Genomic DNA, 19,980 nt, shown 5'->3' with positions numbered 1-19,980 from the left:
ATTATGTAGTTAATTAAGGTTGACAAGCTTAAGTAAGAAGAATTGATGCTTTTGGCATTCAAATGGGCACTGTAGGTGTGTTTCCTGTCCTCCTCTCACTGCCGACTTTTATTCCCCATTGACTTACATTGGGTTTCGTGTTTCGGGACAACCCCGACTTTTCCCTATAATCGGCCGATCTTGCTCGACCCGACTTTTGGAAAAGTCGGGTTTCACGAAACGAAACTCGACCCTAAAAAACCAAAAGTCGCTCAACTCTAACTATGACCCAAAACATAAAGCCAAAGCAACCCAGGAGTTTATTAAAGCAAAGAAGAGGAATATTCTTGAATGGCCAAGTCAGTCACCTGATCTCAACCCAATTGAGCATGCATTTCACTTGTTAAAAACTAAACTTCAGATAGAAAGGCTGACAAACAAACAGCAACTGAAAACCACGGCAGTGAAGGCCTGGCAGAGCATCAAAATGGAGGAAACACAGCGTCTGGTGATGTCCATGAGTTCAAGACTTCAGGCAGTCATTGCCAACAAAGGGTTTTCAACCAAGTACTAGAAATGAACATTTTATTTACAATCATTTAATCTGTCCAATTACTTTTGGTCCCTTTAAAAATAGGGTGGCACATGTTAAGGAGCTGAAACTCCTAAACCCTTCATCCAATTTTAATGTGGATACCCTCAAATGAAAGCTGAAAGTCTGAACTTCAACTGCATCTGAATTGTTTTGTTTAAAATTCATTGTGGTAACGTCTAGAAACAAAATTAGAAAAATGTTGTCTCTGTCCAAATATATATGGACCTAACTGTATAATAACAATATAGAAATGTGGACATTTGTATATTGAATTGGGATGGCTACAATATGGCATCAGAGACAAAATACTGCTCAAAGACTTTTTTTATTTGACATTTGTTAATTCAGAAAACACGTGATACATATCATATGTATTTAATTTTTTTTTTACATTTTGGTTGCCGCAGACCAAAAAACATACGGCCAACCTAGTAATATAAATGGATCATAGACTGCTTCTGCAGAAGAAATGTTTACATTGCAGAATGCTTATTGTACAGGTACTACAGTAAAGGAAAAAAAAAAAATTATCCAAGGAACTTATAGGAGTATTGAAAAAATATTCATCCAGGATACAATTATTCTTACAGTGATATGTTCTCTTCAGTGGCGTAACTGTAATAAGTGCAGGAATGACCCTCTCCCCGGCCTTTGAGCTTTGAGGGTCTCAAAGGGGTCCTATAACCATTTGAGAATACCAATACTGTAAAAGATCAGTGGTACTGGGGGCCCTGTTTGAAATTTTGCAATGATGCTCATGAGCTTCAGGTTTCACCACTGGTTCTCTTCTCTATGCTTTGTGAGTCCTGTGGCTCGAAGGAGTGATTTGCACTGCACTTCCTTACTATAGATTGCTGGATATGTCCTGCCGAATCGCTGACATTTTTATTCAAGATGCTGCTAATTTTCTGCTCAAATTACTGCACAAAATGAGGGTGATATATGTATTGCATAGAAAAATGCTGGTTCACCTTTAAAATCCAGGTCTATCATGTAACATTTATTTTCACATGTAACTGGTTAAATCTTATAGGTAGTTTTTTTGTGCTAAGTAAAATTCTCCATTGATTTTACTGTGCTCCTTCAACTGCTGTGCGTCCCATGGGTGGAGATGGTTTGCTTAAAGTAATACAGTTTAAATAATTAATTGCTGTCATAGGCATCATAAGAGCTGTGCACTCACAGAGCTTGGATTAGGAGGTGTGGGCAGAATAATATGAAGCCCTAATGCTGAAAAATCTGCTGTGTTCCCATTTCCATGCACGAGTAACCTAAACTTCAGGTCATCGTTACTGCAGAATATCACATGAACAACTGGATCTTGTGTAATAGTCTCTCCATTATTAAAATATATAATTCCACATAGGCTGATATACTTCTAATACATTTTAAAATATAGAGGCAAAATCAGAAAACAAAGATTAAAAGCTCATGAAAATGTATTAAGTGATTTTTCACAAAAGAAAACTACTCAAACAAGTCGACTTACCTCCAGTACCGTTAGTCGTGATGCTGCTGCCGATACTTGACTTATCCAGCTTGGAGGCTGATGCATCTCCACTTCCAACGCGATTATGCGGACTTGCTAGGTCCTGCATTTCCATAGACCTATGGAGAAAATATGTTACTAGCTATAATAATCACAAGTGTATTGTGATATACGGTACACATAATAGTGTTGTAAGTCATGTCATTCAGCAATTAGTATATATAAATTAGAAAATTAATCCAAAGGTCAGGCATTTCCACAACCAAGGATGAGATAAATGTGATACGGTGATATAAAAATCTTCCAAAGATTTTCTTGACTTGATTTATTAAAACAATAAAAACACAATGCGTTTCATCTGAGAACAGCCTTCTTCAGGTGTCTTCAGCTTAAGAAAGCTGTTCTCAGCTGAAACATGTTGTGTTTTTATGGTTTATCAACCAACAAATTTTGTGGAAAATTTTTATATCCCAATATTACACTCATGTCAATCTTAGCAGTGCAAACGCCAGACCTTTGAATTCATTTTCTGCAGTTCACCATTGGAACTCCATTGGAGGATCATCCCACTGTTCACCCGGTTGGCTGCAGTCCACTGCATCTTTTTACCACTTATACTTAGTGTTGTGCCTTAGTTGTCACAACCTAACAAGGTGAGCATTTTTTATATATTTCTCTCACCCTACTACCTGTTTTTCAGTTACTATGCTTTGATAGCGCTACAGTTTTCTCCTTTTAAGGGCATTCCATTATCTACCATATATATAAATTACAAAGATATACAGCAAAATGTCTCCATAACAAAAAACATAAAATTACTGATTCTCCTTGCACAAATCCTGCAATGGTTAATTACAGCAATGCTTCATGCTAAAGGTATGTAAAATAGCTCTATGCTAGAGGAGCGACAATTGTCTTTCCAGTGTATCCTATGGGTCACTAACTTATACATCAGTGTCTGACCCTATGGGTGAAGCTGGAGAGGCAGGTTTCTTCTTTCAAGAGGGATCTATTTAGCAATATAAGGGTATGTTCACGCTGGGCGTTTTTGCTGCTTTTTATGATAATTTTTAGCTGCCTTTTACAGTTCAAATCAAAAAAATCGAAGGGCCAAACAGTCATAAGGTCAAAGAAGGGACAAACAACTTTATTAATTGTATTAAAATATATGCAGACAAACAGACAGATGGGGCTAAAAGATGGAATCTGATGGTTCCAGCATCATACAAAAAAGCCCAGGGTGGGAATGTCCAAGGAAGTGTACATTAACACACAGTAAACAAGTTAATCTTTAACAACAGTATTTATATATCAGGTGTCCCCGATTAACATAGATGGAAGAAAAAACATGGCAGAAATAGCCAAGGTATCATACCGGACACTGACCAGAATCAAGCTGACGCCGTAACCAAAATTTCAAATTAGTATAAAAGTGTATTTAAATAACTGATATATAGTGGAGTCACTCTCCTGGACGGTCCCCCCTGCCCCGCTGCGCGTTTCAGCGGTGCCTTTCTCAAGGGGCATGTGGCCAGAGTGAAATGCATGAACCTGCAGGCAGCTGAAAACCGGAAGTACGTGGGGCCCCACGTGACCGGAAGTTGGCGCACTACTGAGCTCCAAAGCAGCAGACCCGGTGGGGGCAGGGCGCATGCACCCCACACCAAGAGTCAGAGGACGCCATATAGACTACTGGCAAAATGGGCACAAGTGCAGAAACAGATAAACATTAAAAAAAACTGCATGCATGTGATCGATACTGATGTATATTGACGTCATTCTGTCTCTTATATAAAAATATTTGTTTGTAGCTATATGTTAGCCTTTTTCTTTATGTACATGTGCAGTTATGCATTTTGATGGCATTATTTGAATATTATTTTTGTTAGTATGATCATGTGTAATATTATGACTTTTATGAAGATCGCCATTATATAGTGCCTTTCCGCATATGCACATGTTTATATGTCTATTTTCTATCTATAATGGTTGCTAATATATCTGTATGTGATCACTTTTGTTGCCAGCACTATATATTATGTCCACAGATCTATTGCATACTTGTCAGAACATTGCGTCAATGTTTTTTTTTATTTTTTTAATGTTTATCTGTTTCTGCACTTGTGCCCATTTTGCCAGTAGTCTATATGGCATCCTCTGACTCTTGGTGTGGGGCGCATGCGCCCTGCCGCCGCCGGGTCTGCTGCTTTGGAGCTCAGTAGTGCGCCGACTTCCGGTCACGTGGGGCCCCACGTACTTCTGGTTTTCGGCTGCCTGCGGGCTCGCACTGCGGCGGACATGACGGCGGCCGGGATGTCATGTCGCCACGCTAACTTCCCGGGCTTTGAGTATTTAAATCATGCATTTCACTCTGGCCACATGCCCCTTGGGAAAGGCATGGCCGAAACGCACGTCGGGGCAGGGGGGACCGTCCAGGAGAGTGTTTCCACTATATATCAGATACTCATATACACTTGTATACTACTTTGAGATTTTGGTTATGGAGTCAGCTTGATTCTGGTCAGTCTCCGGTATGATACCTCGGCTATTTCTGCCATGTTTTTTCTTCCATCAATGTTAATCGGGGACACCTGATATATAAATACTGTTGTTAAAGATTAGCATCTTGTTTACTGTGTGTTAATGTACACTTCCTTGGACATTCCCACCCTGGGCTTTTTTGTATGATGCTGGAACCATCAGATTCCATCTTTTAGCCCCATCTGTCTGTTTGTCTGCATATATTTTAATACAATTAATAAAGTTGTTTGTCCCTTCTTTGACCTTATGACTGTTTGGCCCTTCGATTTTTTTGATTTGTATATTACAGTTGGTTATTTATTGTCCTCTATTATGGTGACCATATAAGGATATATTTTATCCTGTGGATTTATATTAACTGTTTCCACCTAATAAGTTCATTAGAATCTTCTTTTACAGTTCAAGCAAAGCCTATGAGATTTCAGAAATCTCATGCACACACATTGGGTTTTTTTTTGCATCATCAGGATTTTGTGCTTTGCTGCTTTTTTGGACATAGAGCATGTCACTTCTTTCTGCATTTTTACAGCGTTTTTCACCCATTGGCTTGAACGGGTGTTGAAAAAATGCAGCAAAAATGCAGGTATCATTATTTGCAGCATTTTTTTTCTGCAGAAACATCATGGGGGCACTATGCACAAAGGGACACAAGTTAGCCCAAAAAATGCATCAAAAATTGCACCAAAACTGCAACAAATCCACAACAAAAACTGCACCATAACCTGTGATTTAGCCGCAGCTTATTTCCTGCCAAGAAATCAGGATTAGCTGCAGAAAAAGAAAGCAGCAAAAATGCCCAGTGTGAACTTACCTTAAATGTTTGACAGTCATTCAGCTATGAGCTCAGAAAATGGACTAATTAGAACAAGGAGCGCCTTATAGCATTGTTTTTTATCTTAGATTTTACATACACTCTCATTAGAATTGATAGAAAGCTTCTGCAGCTTGTCAGGCCCACAATTAAACATATGTAATTCTTATTGTAGGAACTTAATGATTCTCAGCACAAATCAGTAGCAAACATTATGGTATTCTGCAATCCATCAAAATGTTCCCCACTGCTTTCCATGGCATAAAATCTGTGCATGGTTTAGCTCTGAAATGAAAAGGATTGCATACCTGGAATGTCTGTAATTTTTCTACCCAAAAAATTTCGACAAACCACACATACAAGAAAGTCAGGTTTGTGTTGGATCCTACAAAATATATTTCCCTATACATTTATCAAATAGTCATAATTTTTGTCAAGATTTTAAGGTACAAGCAACATTTCTAGTTATGACCGATAGCTCATAACGTGCAATCTAGTGCTAAACACTACCACAGGCAAACTCATGAATCAGACCCATGTCAATGTGCAGTATATTCGTATGCGTTCATAGCCAATCACTGAAGTGTGTCTCTTAAAAATTTTCATCAACAGTATGGAGTGAGTATAAGAGCAGTGCATTCTTGCGACAAGGGTAGAGCACTAAAAAAGTTATTTCTAGGGAGAACGGGTGGCACCACATACTGTGGGATGGACTGATGTCAAGTGGCCACACTGCAGCAATTGCAGTGAGTAAACTGAATTTTTTTTTCCACATTGTGCCAGTTTCTTATTCTTGCTCTATTGTAGGATTTTTTTGCCAAAAATACAAATTAAAAAAGCAAAAAAAATACTAATTTAAATATGCACAGTACTGATCAAAAATTAGGTGTAAAAAATGCTGCAAAAAAGGCTTTAAAAAAGTAAAAATAGTAATATTTTATTTGTATAAATTAACAAAATGCAAGGTGAATGAACAAGCAAAAAATCTAAATCAAATAAATATTTGGTGTGACCACCCTTTGCTTTCAAAACTGCATCAATTCTTCTAGGTACACTTGCACATAGTTTTTGAAGACACTCAGCACGGAGGTTTTTCCAAACATCTTAAAGAACCAATCACAGAATCACAGATCATCTGTGGACATAGTTTGGTGCAAATCCTTGTGTCTCTTTATGTAAATCTCCACAGACTCCATGATCTTGAGATCATCACTTCTAAGGCTCTTTATGCTGAAAGTAGTTCTTCATGAAATGTTTGGGGTTATTGTTCTCCTGCAGAAAAGTTTGGAGCCAATTAGCTTTCCCCTGATATTTCAGGATGGATAATTATCTGCCTGTATTTCTCAGCATTGGGGACACAAAGAAATGGACAACATTGAGTACAGTAGATGCTGTGGTCAGCCTAAGAAACTTAGTGCAGCAGATAAAAGACACATTATATTTACCTCCCTTTGAAATCAGATGATGTCCAGCAGAGCCATCAGTTCAGAACTGACAGCAAGCAATGGGCCCAGCTACACCCATTAAGTGTTCTGAGAAATCTGGCCAAAAGTCATCTTTACGGAGGATATAAAGTAGATATGACAGGCTCAAACCCCAACTTAGGTGCTCTGGGAAAAAACAAGACTAAAGTATAGGAGTAACCCCGGCACACTAATAACATGAAAGTAAAGTCTTCTCAACGACAGTCTTTAATTGTTGTGATTTTATTGATTGTGAAAAAAAAGGGTGGTGTTACAATCCAAAAAAGGGTGGTGTTACAATCCAACGTTTCAGCTCTACATCTCGAGCTTTCATCAGGGATATGACTAGATCCTTGGTTTTGAGGTGTGTGTATAAGTGGTATAGGTTTGCCTTTGTAATCCAGCTGCTGGAACGGTACCTATAGTAACCACGATGTGTAGGGTCAGCACGTGACTCCCGTCCTTGTGTCCTAAATCTAGTCAGGTGTGGAGGAGGCCGGCCTCCTCCACACCTGACTAGATTTAGGACACAAGGACGGGAGTCACGTGCTGACCCTACACATCGTGGTTACTATAGGTACCGTTCCAGCAGCTGGATTACAAAGGCAAACCTATACCACTTATACACACACCTCAAAACCAAGGATCTAGTCATATCCCTGATGAAAGCTCGAGATGTAGAGCTGAAACGTTGGATTGTAACACCACCCTTTTTTGGATTGTAACACCACCCTTTTTTTTTCACAATCAATAAAATCACAACAATTAAAGACTGTCGTTGAGAAGACTTTACTTTCATGTTATTAGTGTGCCGGGGTTACTCCTATACTTTAATCTTTATGGAGGAATCTTTGGCCAAAAAAATATATCTTCAAGATGGAAAAAGTCCAAGCAATTCAACGAGTAATAAAACCATAGGAACTGGGTTTCAGAGAAGTGGCAACAGGTATTCTGAACGGATGAGTTATCATTTTCAATATTTTGCTGTAACTGAAAGCTGTATGTTCCTAACTGGCTGGAGAGTGGCAGAATATTGTGAGTCTGCATGGAACAGAGCAACAGTGACGCAATGTAGAGGGTTCTTGCCAGTTTGAGACTGCATTTCAGGAAATAGAGTTGGGGATTTGATCAGGATTAATGGTGTCCTTAATGCTCAGATTTACAATCAGATGCTTATACAACATGTTATATTATCAGGGAAGTATTAATTGGCTCAAAATGAATTTTGGAGCAGGTCAATGATCCCAAACATACAACCAATGTCCTTAAGAGCTATATACAGTACAAAGAAGAGCGAGGAGTCCTATAACTTAGGATATAGATGCTACTGATTCCCTGACCTCAAGATCACTGAGTCTGTCTGGGATTACATGAAGAAACAGAAGGATTTGCACAAACCTAAAGCTGCTGAAGATCTGTGGTTAGTTCTCCAAACTTTATGGAACAACTGCACTGTCAAGCTCCTTTATAAAAGCAAAAACTGTGCAACTGTACCTAGAAAAACTCATGCTCTGGTGCTGTTTTGATGGCAAACATTGTTCACGCCACATATTGACTTTATTTAGATTTCTCTTTTGTTCATTCACTTTGCATTTTGTTAATTGATAAAAATAAACTATTACTTCAAATTTTTGAAAGCATTATTATATTGCAGCATTTTCTCCACAACTGCCTAAAACTTTTGCACACTACTGTATAAAACATGTTTTTTAATAAAAATTACATAAATACTACTATTGTGGTTATCATGGATTGTCTTCTAAATTAGCTCTATTTCAATACTGAAGAGGTTGTCAAGCCAGGGGATACATCAATAGAATAAAGATTACTACCCTCACCAGTCTTCTGCAGCTGCTCTCCAATACTGCCTGCATTCTCATACCAGTGTTTATGCTTCCTATTCGGAACACACAAGCATCTGTCTGCTGCAACCAATCACTAGCTGCAGTATTGACAGGTTAGATACCGCTCCAGAAATTGATTGGCTGCAGTGGTCATTAGTAGAGTTGAGAGAATATGTTCAGAATCGGTGGCTGAATTTGCCATATTCGTGCCATGCTGATACGTTATTTGTGTCAAATTTATATTTGATGATGTCCGAACATAGTCATTCATTTCTACTCCCACTCACTCCAATGACGTTCGGCTGTGTTCATCGAATATTGCAAAAACATTATTCGCTGCCGATCATAATCGGAAGCGCATTGTGAAAAATTTGCTCAACTCTAGTCATTAGCCCATCTGTACATAACAGGAAATTTGGAAATTAGTGAAGGATATAGACAGCCTTTGAAGAGCAGTCAGGGTGGGTAACGTGAGTACACTTTATTAAGGACGGATAACTCCTTTAAATTTGCTGGTGTGGTGAGAAATCAAACAGGATTTATTTCTGGAGCCCTTAGCAATCAGTTTTGTTTGGTCATTGAATTTGGCCATGTAGAATTATTTTCTTTTTATTTAAATAAACATTTGACCATATGTAGAAGGATTCTCTCTATACGTAACAATCCTTTTAAATCGGGTACTATTCATTTGGACGATACATGTAATATAACACAATCCATACAATTATAACTGAAATTTCACTTGCAATATACACTCACTGGCCACTTTATTAGGTACACCTGTCCAACTGTGTGTTAAGACTTAATTTCTAATCAGCCAATCACATGGCGGCAACTCAGTGCATTTAGGCATGTAGACATGGTCAAGACAATCTCCTGCAGTTCAAACCGAGCATCAGTATGGGGAAGAAAGGTGATTTGAGTGCCTTTGAACGTGGCATGATTGTTGGTGCCAGAAGGGCTGGTCTGAGAATTTCAGAAACTGCTGATCTACTGGGATTTTCACGCACAACCATCTCTAGGGTTTACAGAGAATGGTCCGAAAAAGAAAAAAATCCAGTGAGCGGCAGTTCTGTGGCCGGAAATGCCATGTTGATGCCAGAGGTCAGAGGAGAATGGGCAGACTGGTTCGAGCTGATAGAAAGGCAACAGTGACTCAAATTGCCACCCGTTACAACCAAGGTAGGCAGAAGAGCATCTCTGAACGCACAGTGCGTCGAACTTTGATGCAGATGGGCTACAGCAGCAGAAGACCACACTGGGTACCACTCCTCTCAGCTAAGAACAGGAAACTGAGGCTACAATTTGCACAAGCTCATCGAAATTGGACAGTAGAAGATTGGAAAAACGTTGCCTGGTCTGATGAGTCTCGATTTCTGCTGCGACATTCGGATGGTAGGGTCAGAATTTGGCGTAAACAACATGAAAGCATGGATCCATCCTGCCTTGTATCAACGGTTCAGGCTGGTGGTGGTGGTGTCATGGTGTGGGGAATTTTTTCTGGGCACTCTTTGGGCCCCTTGGTACCAATTGAGCATCGTTGCAACGCCACAGCCTACCTGAGTATTGTTGCTGACCATGTCCATCCCTTTATGACCACAATGTACCCAACATCTGATGGCTACTTTCAGCAGGATAATGCGCCATGTCATAAAGCTCGAATCATCTCAGATTGGTTTCTTGAACATGACAATGAGTTTACTGTACTCAAATGGCCTCCTCAGTCACCAGATCTCAATCCAATAGAGCATCTTTGGGATGTGGTGGAACGGGAGATTCGCATCAGGGATGTGCAGCCGACAAATCTGCGCCAACTGTGTGATGCCATCATGTCAATATGGTCCAAAATCTCTGAGGAATGCTTCCAGCACCTTGTTGAATCTCTGCCACGAAGAATTGAGGCAGTTCTGAAGGCAAAAGGGGGTCCAACCCCTTACTAGCATGGTGTACCTAATAAAGTGGCCAGTGAGTGTATAAAGTGAGAGATTATCAGTGGCTATATTGACCATAGTTACCCTCATTCTGTGACTGATTAGCACGGATCCCAATCTTCTCTCTTACTCGATTTATTCTACAGATATTTTTGTCCTGAAGCAACATACTGTATTTGGTGATATTAGCCTGAGATAGTTTGCCTTGATCAGGAGTAATGTTTTTATTTCGCTGTAGTGTTGCATTACTAAATTCTAAGTCTACATAATACAATAAGAGGCTAAAGTGGATATAGATAGCGGATCTCCAAAAGAATATACAAAACCATGTCTTTGAGTTATAGGAATGAGAAAAATAAAGGTCTGTTATATTATTGTTAAGGTACTTTGCAAAGGGTACGTGAAAATGCTAAATTTCACAGACACTCCATTAAATGCCTAATTTTATCACTTCACAGCTCTGGATTTGAATAGATGGCCACATGTGTTTGCTTTCAAAGAAATCTTTTAGACTACTCTGGAAAGGAAGGCTATGCATATAGGACCTTCTAAAGCAATGAAAGATTTTATTTTACCTTTTTAAAATGGCATGTTTTCCTAAAATGAGTGAGGAGCAAAACATAAAGCACCTAGGAGAACAAGGCAGTACAGACAGCCCATCTGCAATTCAACCACATGAAAGACCCATGGGCACATTCAAAACCATTAACAGAAGTGCCAGGAAAATCTGCCAAAGAGCCAGATGCTGCTAAGCATTGAGCGATATCTTCCACAGGTTGTCATCTGAATCCTCTAATTACTAGTCAAAGGGAGAAAGTAAGAAGAATCAGATGATTCATTTACATGGAAACCATACACACACATCACCAAGAATGAAGCCAGAAATTGGTGGTTTCAGCCTTCACAATATGGCGCTATTATTGCCCAGAGGTTTACTGCTACTGACCATAAAGAGCATGTTTCAGATGGGACAATCCGTGATAGATATCCACCATGAAAACCTTATATATCAGTGGTTTACAACCAGTAATAAAAATAACTGCCACCACACCCTGAAAGCTACATTGTGTGGCATGCTTTGCAGTAGCTGAAGAAAGAGAATTAGTGACCAAAGTTATATAATTAAGAATGCACTGAAACCACTTTGAGATGACCATCCAAAATTGCATTGAAAAGTGTTCTTTTTTCATAGTCGGTTTCTCAAAATTGTATAGTATGCAGTGACAAAGACGTATGGTCTGGATACAGAGGTAGTTGTCTCAAAGTGGTGGTCAGTAGGAGAGGTTTCACTGTATGTAATTCAAGATCCAGAGGCCCCCCATATAATCCATTAATGGTGCTCTTTGGAAGGGACACATTGATTATAAATACATGATCTTTCATACAGGGAGTTGTGACAGACACTATACTGTGGCAATGGCCAGGATGGAAAAAAGGTTGATCTTGGAGGTTTAAATCTTGTAATGCATCAACCAGTAATGATCTCAGCATGATAAAGAAGGACTTATTAATTATAAGCAGACATATACAGGTGGTTTTTGAGAGCAGGTCTGAACCTAAAAAGGTCCTTAGTGCCAGCCTCTGTTCTACTTTGTTAAGGCATAGCTGAGGAATTCCTGGCAGTAATCCTGAAGGTCCCGTGATCTGCGATGAACTCTGATCTTTAGTTCCTTCCATACATTTTGTATTAGATTCAGCTTAGGTGATTGGCTGGGCCATTCCAGCAGTATGATTTTTCTGAAACCACTTGAGAGTTTCCTTGGCTGTGTGATTGAGATTATGTTGCTGAAATGTTCACCTTCATTTAATCTTCATCATCCTAGTGGATGATAGCACATTTTTATCAACAATGTTTCTGTATGTCTGCCCTTTCGTCCTTCATCTATATGAAGTTTGCCAGTGCCTTATGCTGAAAAACAGCCCCTCACCATAATGTTCCCACCTCTAAACTTCACTGTTGGTATGGTGTTTTTGGGTGACATGCAGCATTTTTTTGCTTCCAAACATGTTTGTTTTATGGTATCAAAAGAATTCAAATTGTGTCTCATCTGTCCAAACTATATGCTCCCACTATTCATAAACTTGTCTACATGTTGATGAGCTAACTTTAAACGCATTTGGACATGCTTTTTGTTCAGCAGTGGAGTTTGAGTGCATAACTAATGGTTTTCTTTGAAATAATTATAGCTGCTGATTCCAGGTCTGTCTGTAGCTCTCTGCAGGTATTCCTTGACTCTATATGAAATCTTGCAGAGAGCACCTTTTTATGTCCGGTTAATGGAGAAATGATCTTATTTCTACTTCCTGATTATGGCTCCAATAGTACTCACTGGAACCTTCAGTAATTTAGAAATTTGTCTGTGATCAATGCCATTAGTATGTTATGCAACATTAAGGTTGCAAAGGTCTTGAGACAGCTCACTAGTTTTACCCATCATGAGATATTTCTTGTGTTGCACCTTGTTAATGAGACAGCTGTTTAAAGCTCATCAGTTAAACCAGATGATTTTATTTTTAGCTAAGTGGCAGGAGTGCTTTCTAATCACTGATAGATTTCAGACGGTTTTATGACTTTCCATGGCTTTTGCACTTCTCTTTTTCAATGTGTTCAATACTTTTTCCCTCTGTCATTTCTCATTATTACATCATACTCAATACTTATGTTACATAACTTAATATATGGACATTTTGACTTGATTTCTTTGCCTGTGTGCATTGGATGGGTTGTTACTGAAATTTCGTGAGAATTTCATGTCAACAGCCCCTTTAGAAATTTATTTACTTAGAATATTGGTGACATATTCAATACTTATTTTACCCACTGTATAATGCTCAATGAATGAGCCAACTTCATAACATAGACATTTTTAGAATTAATGTGAAATTCCACAGCTAAAAGAATAATCTGCATCTGGTGAGCATTTCATTTTACTAGCACCCTTAGAAATATATTTCCTCAGAAAATTGGTCACCTTTTCAATATTTATTTCACCCATGGAATATTAGAAATCTCTTCTTTCATTGCAACCCATATATTAAATTGGGAAAAAAAGATGCAACATAAGATGAGGTGTTTAGAGAACCTCAGTGAAGCAATAAACACAAAAACAATTGTATTGTACACTCACATTTTGCTTAAAGAAAAAAATAAATTATATTACCCATTATTAAAATATCGGTATGATCTAAACACAAGCGAAACTGTTCTTTTACATTGCAGCATTTTAAGCAAGAATAGTTACATTTATCAGGATATTTTTGCCTCTCCATTAAAAGCATCCTGCATTTCTAAAACTGTAGCTCCGAGTGTGGACGTGTATCTGTGAGCCAGCGAAGGGCAAATCAATCTTAGGATACCTTCACCTTTCACTTTAACTATAGAAAGAAGCAGATTTAAATCTCAGACAGTTCACACAACCTGTCTGTCACCATGCAATCAATCCAGTGAGATTCAAAGAGCAAGTAAAGATATTAACATAATAAAATACACAGCCTGAAAAAAGAAATTTGGGGTTTTCAACAATTAGCAGTAGAAAAATAGTACTAGAAGTAGTAGTAATAGTAGTAGCGGGAGCGTAGTAGTAGTGATAGTAGTGGCGGAAAAGTAGTAGTGATAGCAGTAGTGATAGCAGTAGCGGGAGTGTAGTAGTAGTGATAGTAGTAGCGGGAGAGTAGTAGTGATAGTAGTAGTAGTGATATTAGTAGCGGGAGCGAAGTATAGTGATGTAGTAGTGATAGTATTAGCAGGAGCATAATAGTAGTAGTGATAGTATTAGCAGGAGCGTAGCAGTAGTGATAGTATTAGCGGAAGCATAGTAGTACCATCTTAAAATAATTTATAGTTGCATTACACTAGTAAAGAGTCAGACAATCTACTATTGGATTCTTGTTTCTGAGATTCTGTAAAATCAAAGAACTGTCTGGTCCTATAAAACGTGCATCCGGCCATAGTGATAGTAGTCGTGATAGTAGTAGCGGGAGTGTAGTAATAGTGATAGTAGCGGGAGCGTAGTAGTGATAGTAGTAGTAGTGATATTAGTAGCAGGAGCATAGTATAGTGATAGTAGTAGTGATAGTATTAGCAGGAGCATAGTAGTAGTGATAGTAGTAGTGATAGTAGTAGCAGGAGAGTAGTAGTAGTGATAGTATTAGCGGGAGCGTAGTAGTAGTGATAGTATTAGCGGGCGCGTAGTAGTAGTAGTGACAGTAGTTGTGAAAGTATTAGCAGGAGCATAGTAGTAGTGATAGTAGGTGATAGGTAGTAGTAATGGTAGTAGTAGTGATATTATTAGCAGGAGCATAGTAGTAGTGATAGTGGTAGTGACTAGTGATAATACTAGCAGGAGAGTAGTAGTAGTGATAGCATTAGCGGAAGCATAGTAGTACTATCTTAAAAAAATTTATATTTGCATTACACTAGTCAAGAGTCAAACAATCTACTGCTGGATTCTTGTTTCTGAGATTCTGTAAAATCAAAGAACAGTCTGGTCCTATAAAACTTGCATCCGGCCGTACATAGTATACAGGTATGAAAGATGCTACCGCTTTTCATTAGTATACATAATTCTAATCATGCAATGCCCCAAAAATATGCGCCACACAAATGATACTCCCTTAATGAGTACCTATTTGTGGGTGTCCTTTTTTATTCTAACTAAACAATGGGCAGCCACAGATTGAGGACTTTACAAAATATCACCTATTTAAAAAATGCAGCCACAGAATGGGGATAAGTACTCCTTATAACATTGTTTTCCAACTTATATCTGACAAGCCCCATGTGTGACGCTGTGTGGCTTGTGGCGATCTACTAGCTCTGTGAATTAGTGCTGGGCAGCAGCGCCGCTAAGCTCTTTGATTCAGGTCCTGCACCATGAATCATAAGTGCATTGCCCCGAAGTTCTAGGGTTGTGTTTTAGTCAATTTTAAATAAAGTTTATTTTAGTGTGCAAACGCTGCTAAGGGCATACACAAAGGTTGCAGGCTGCTGTAGCTCTTCCTCCTGAATAGTAAATTCCCTGTGCTCTGCTTCTAGTTCCAGCTTGTGCAAAAGGGCATGTGCAAACATAGGGCTGGATCAAACATAGAGGCACAAAGGTCTCCAACAGTGAACTCTATGCCGACGGGCAGGATACTGCACCTATTGATTTGAATAAGAGGTGGATGTGCAGTACCCAGTCGCGGAGTTTATGAGAAGACAGAGCAGATCCAGCCAGCGGGATGTGCCAGGTGTTGGACTCCAACTGATGAGACATTAGTGGCCTATTCTAAGGACCTAAGGATAGGTAATCAATGATAAAATAGTGGAAAACCTCTAATTATTGTGATTCCGATGCTCTGTGATTGCTTCTCAGTGCAAGATCAGGTTTCTCAGCCACGCACAGCACTGATCAGTGAGCATGGAGCTTCAAGCACACAGTCACTACAGTAAATCACTGCTTGTAATCTATGACGATGTGTTAGGCGTCAGGTTTCTGCGTCTGCTCTGCAGGAATCCAGAGCCTCACATTCTGCGGTCTCCTGCTGTCTATCTACTGCAGAGAAGATTACTTTGCAGCAGACCGCTCCAGAGACTAAGTTCCTCTGTGCTCATACTGGGCATGCTCATGAGACGATCTCCCATTGGAGATCGGGAGTCATGTGCCCAGGTCCTGCTCCAGATCTCATTAGTCCATCTCGGAGATCTGGAAGGTCCCGCACGGCTATAAAAAGCGCGCATGACCATTCGGCCATGCGCTAGTATAGACTATACTTGCTATGTGTGAATGGTGACGGATGTATGATTCTGGTGACTGACTTATTAAGAAACCCCTTCCCTCTGATATTACGCATGTGGATAGGGAATTAGTTCAGCAGTCAGCGCCAGTCAGTGGCAAGCCTTAGGTCACTGTGCACACCGCACCTCTGCGCTAGCGTCCGACATTGTGCCTGCTTTGTAGCTGTGTCATCCTTCGGCAGTGTCCTATGCTGCGCTGCAGTTGCAGCCCTTCTTGGCGCTCGCAGTAGCGACGCCGCACACATGGTAGGTCTAGATGGACGCAGCTTCTATGTCTTAGGTCCTGCTCCTGTGACCTGATACCGTGTGTGCATTTACCTGAAGCCTGTGACACTAACAGGCTCAGCGTTTTTGTATGTTTATGTTGCGGCGCCTCTGTGTGTGAACAGAGCCCGCTTTGCGCGCTTCGGGTGAAGTCTAACTTGTGTGCATTATACCGCCATATTGCTTGTCTGTCGTTACCTAGCAGCAGAGTAACACCTACTGCACGGTGGACCCCGAGCGGCGAACGCACTTTATTATTCATTTTTATTTTGTGCGTTCCACCGTTCCTAACACGATGATGCCTTCTTGCATCAATGCTCTGGTGAATTCAGGCTCAGACTGGCCACTGACCCTATTCCTCCTTCAGCTGAGCACATACTGTACCTGTGTGTTATAAATACACAATAATTTCCCATACATAATGCTTAAAGGTCTACTATATACCAGAAGCATCACTAGGCACCTTAATCCAGGCTTTGCACTCCTGGTTATAAGTGTAATGTTGCAATCTCTTTAGTTTGTGCTTTTTTCAAAACAAGGCTGGGGCTACATGGAGTCTTTGGCCATGACAGGTTGCCGTGTAGCCACAGTGTATGTGTCACTGATACATTGCAGCATAATACGGTTGAATAGGGTTGCATTATGACCCCTAGAGTACTGCGACAATTATGTCACAAAAAAAGTTAACTCGGTCCAAATTCTTAGACTTATTTTTCATAGTTGCGGTACCCTAGGCATCACAATGCATCCCCATTTACCCTCTATTGTGACATGTGCTATAGCTGAAGTTGTTGTGTAGCTTCAGCCTAAGGCCGGGGTCACACTGGCGAGGAATACGGCCGAGTAAGAGGCGCTAAAAGCACGCATTAGACACGGACCAATGATTCTCTATGGGGTCCCTCGCACCAGCCGTATATTTCTCATCCGTATTCTACGGTCCGTGCCAATCGCAGCATGCTGCGATTGTCAGCGTACTACGGCCGTAGTACGCCAATGCAAGTCTATGGGTGCGCAAAAAATACGGATTACACACGGACCACACATGTGACTTGCGAGAAATACGCACCCGGTGTCTTTTAGCAAAGGCGGCAATTCAGTGCGCTATACAGTAAACTCACACTGACAGGTTTAATAAAGAAACAAAAGAATAGATATATACACATAGAATACACATATATATATATGCATTCTATGTGTCTATATCTATTCTTTGGTTTCTGTTAAAAACCCTGTCATAGGGCTCCATTATATGTCCATTTTGCAAGCCTGTGAGAAAATCTCGCCATACGGATGCCATACGGATTACATACGGATGCTTACATGCGCAAAATACGCGACCACACCTTGATTACGGATGACATACGGAGCACTGTTTAGGGGCCATTCATCCGTATTACGCATGTAAAATACTGACCGTATTTTGCGTCGGTTAGTGTGACCCCGGCCTTAAGTGTATTTTCCTCTCTTTCAGTGCCTGTACAGATGCAATAAGCATACAGCGTGGAGCTCCACTAGTGAATTCAGAAGAGCCACCCACCATTGGGTAGATTGGCTGTGCTGCAACTGCCTCTTCTCCCTTATTAGTGACACTATCCCCTTTAGCATATGTGGTAGCCTCCGCCTCCTCCTACGCCAAGCTTGTTTCGTGCAGTTGTCCTCAACATTGCAGGCCCCCTGACCACTTCCGTGCCTACTCCAAACTGCATGCTCCTCTACTCTAATGAAGGAGTATGAACTATTCATACAAATAGCGGCTCCGCAACCCTACCCTCTCCCAAAATCCAGCAACAGTTATTTCATAAGAATTGAGATTTCATATAATTACCATTAATTATGAAATGATTATTATGGCACCAGTGGTGCATCAAGATTACAGATTCCTGCTGAGACGCATGTGATCAGCAGGTATTCTTCATCTTTCCTATTTATCAGGACAGGTGTGCAACATCTGCTTATGGCAAATTTGTCCTGACAGACATCTGTAGACATGACGTCACCCAATATAGAAGTGAGAAGATCCTGAATAATACAATAAACTCCAGATTCATGTTTAAAAGTAAGTTCTGTTCCATTTGTACAGCTGTAAAAGATTATCCATCTCCACTCACTTCCATATGGGGAGGTGAAGGGTACTGGTGATGTCATACTCAGAATACGTGCTAGGATGTGTGCACCATTGACAGTTATCTGTAGATATGACATTACATTACTAGTACTGCTTGACTTCCAAATACATAAATGAGGTGAGCCAGAATAACCATTTTATTACTAATTATAAGTCACAATATAGCTTCTATAATTTATTCGCATAGAACGTGGCTCACGACAACTTCCCAGAGCTGAATGAGGTTCTCAAGTTTAAAAAAAAGCTTGGGGACCACTGCTTTAAAAAGACTTCATAATACTGCCATACACAGCAGTTTTACCATGAGATAGCGCTGTATTTTTTTAAATTTTCTTGCAGTTTAGGAAATTGGAGTCCTTAAAAAGGTATGCCATTTTACATCATATTCACAAAGGGGTTCTTTTGCCCTTCATCAAACTTCATTTGCTGCACAATGAGTATGTGTTGGGAGTTTTCCTATAGCATGTGCCGAATTTGTCACATAGTAATGTAAAGATGGCAATAATCACCGAAACATCAATAACTGCAATTGGCTTTATTGCATATATCTCTATTTATGGTTTTAATTTGCACTAAAAACATCTACAAGGCTACCTGACTTTGATCTTATAGGTCATTTTAGAATTCCAGCTATGTGTACAGCCCAAAATGCTGCATTATATTTAAGATGCAAAGGGAAAAGGAATTCAATAATGTTTAACTCTATCTTGCATTTTATTTTTGAAAAAGGACATACATTGTACTAATATCAAAGTAGTAAACAGTAGACATCATCAGAACCACTGTGTGTTTGTAAGATATTTCAAGGGTAGGCATCGTTTTTGTCACATCACGATAAAATGCTATCTACATAGGATGGGGAGGAGGAGGGTGGAGCTCTGTATCTAGCTCCTCCCTCTTGCCGTCTACATAGAATTTTACCCGCAGCATCTACCATCTCCTATCTTCTCAGTAATGGATTTTGCCTCAAAACTGAGAATTTTAACAATGACTGATCAATTCTGGCAAAGAAAGAAGCAGAGTCCTCTGACCAGACATATTACAAATACACACTAAAAAGGCAAAGTGATCCACACAACAAAAGACCTGGGTCACATCAATGATAATTGTTCTCACATCGTGCTTGCATCATGATAGGTACCTTAGGTGCCTCTCCATGAAA

General features: G+C 39.8%; 1 protein-coding gene across 3 annotated transcripts in view; it reads right to left on the bottom strand.

Annotated features, from left to right (window-relative positions):
* The window catches only part of EYA4 (EYA transcriptional coactivator and phosphatase 4), a 619,370-nt gene that overhangs the window by 264,030 nt on the left and 335,360 nt on the right, over positions 1-19,980 (bottom strand). For all 3 annotated transcript variants that reach the window (XM_073575843.1, XM_073575844.1, XM_073575845.1), the window contains exon 4: positions 2,064-2,182. In XM_073575843.1, coding sequence (XP_073431944.1) covers positions 2,064-2,182 — 119 coding nt within the window. The remainder of the gene's footprint in view (positions 1-2,063; positions 2,183-19,980) is intronic.

Source organism: Dendrobates tinctorius, unplaced genomic scaffold, assembly GCF_039654945.1.
Source record: "Dendrobates tinctorius isolate UK_male_01 unplaced genomic scaffold, ASM3965494v1 ptg000046l, whole genome shotgun sequence".
Taxonomy (NCBI): domain Eukaryota; kingdom Metazoa; phylum Chordata; class Amphibia; order Anura; family Dendrobatidae; genus Dendrobates; species Dendrobates tinctorius.
The sequence above is the reverse complement of the archived record's forward strand: the minus strand, read 5'-3'. Positions and strand labels throughout refer to the sequence as shown.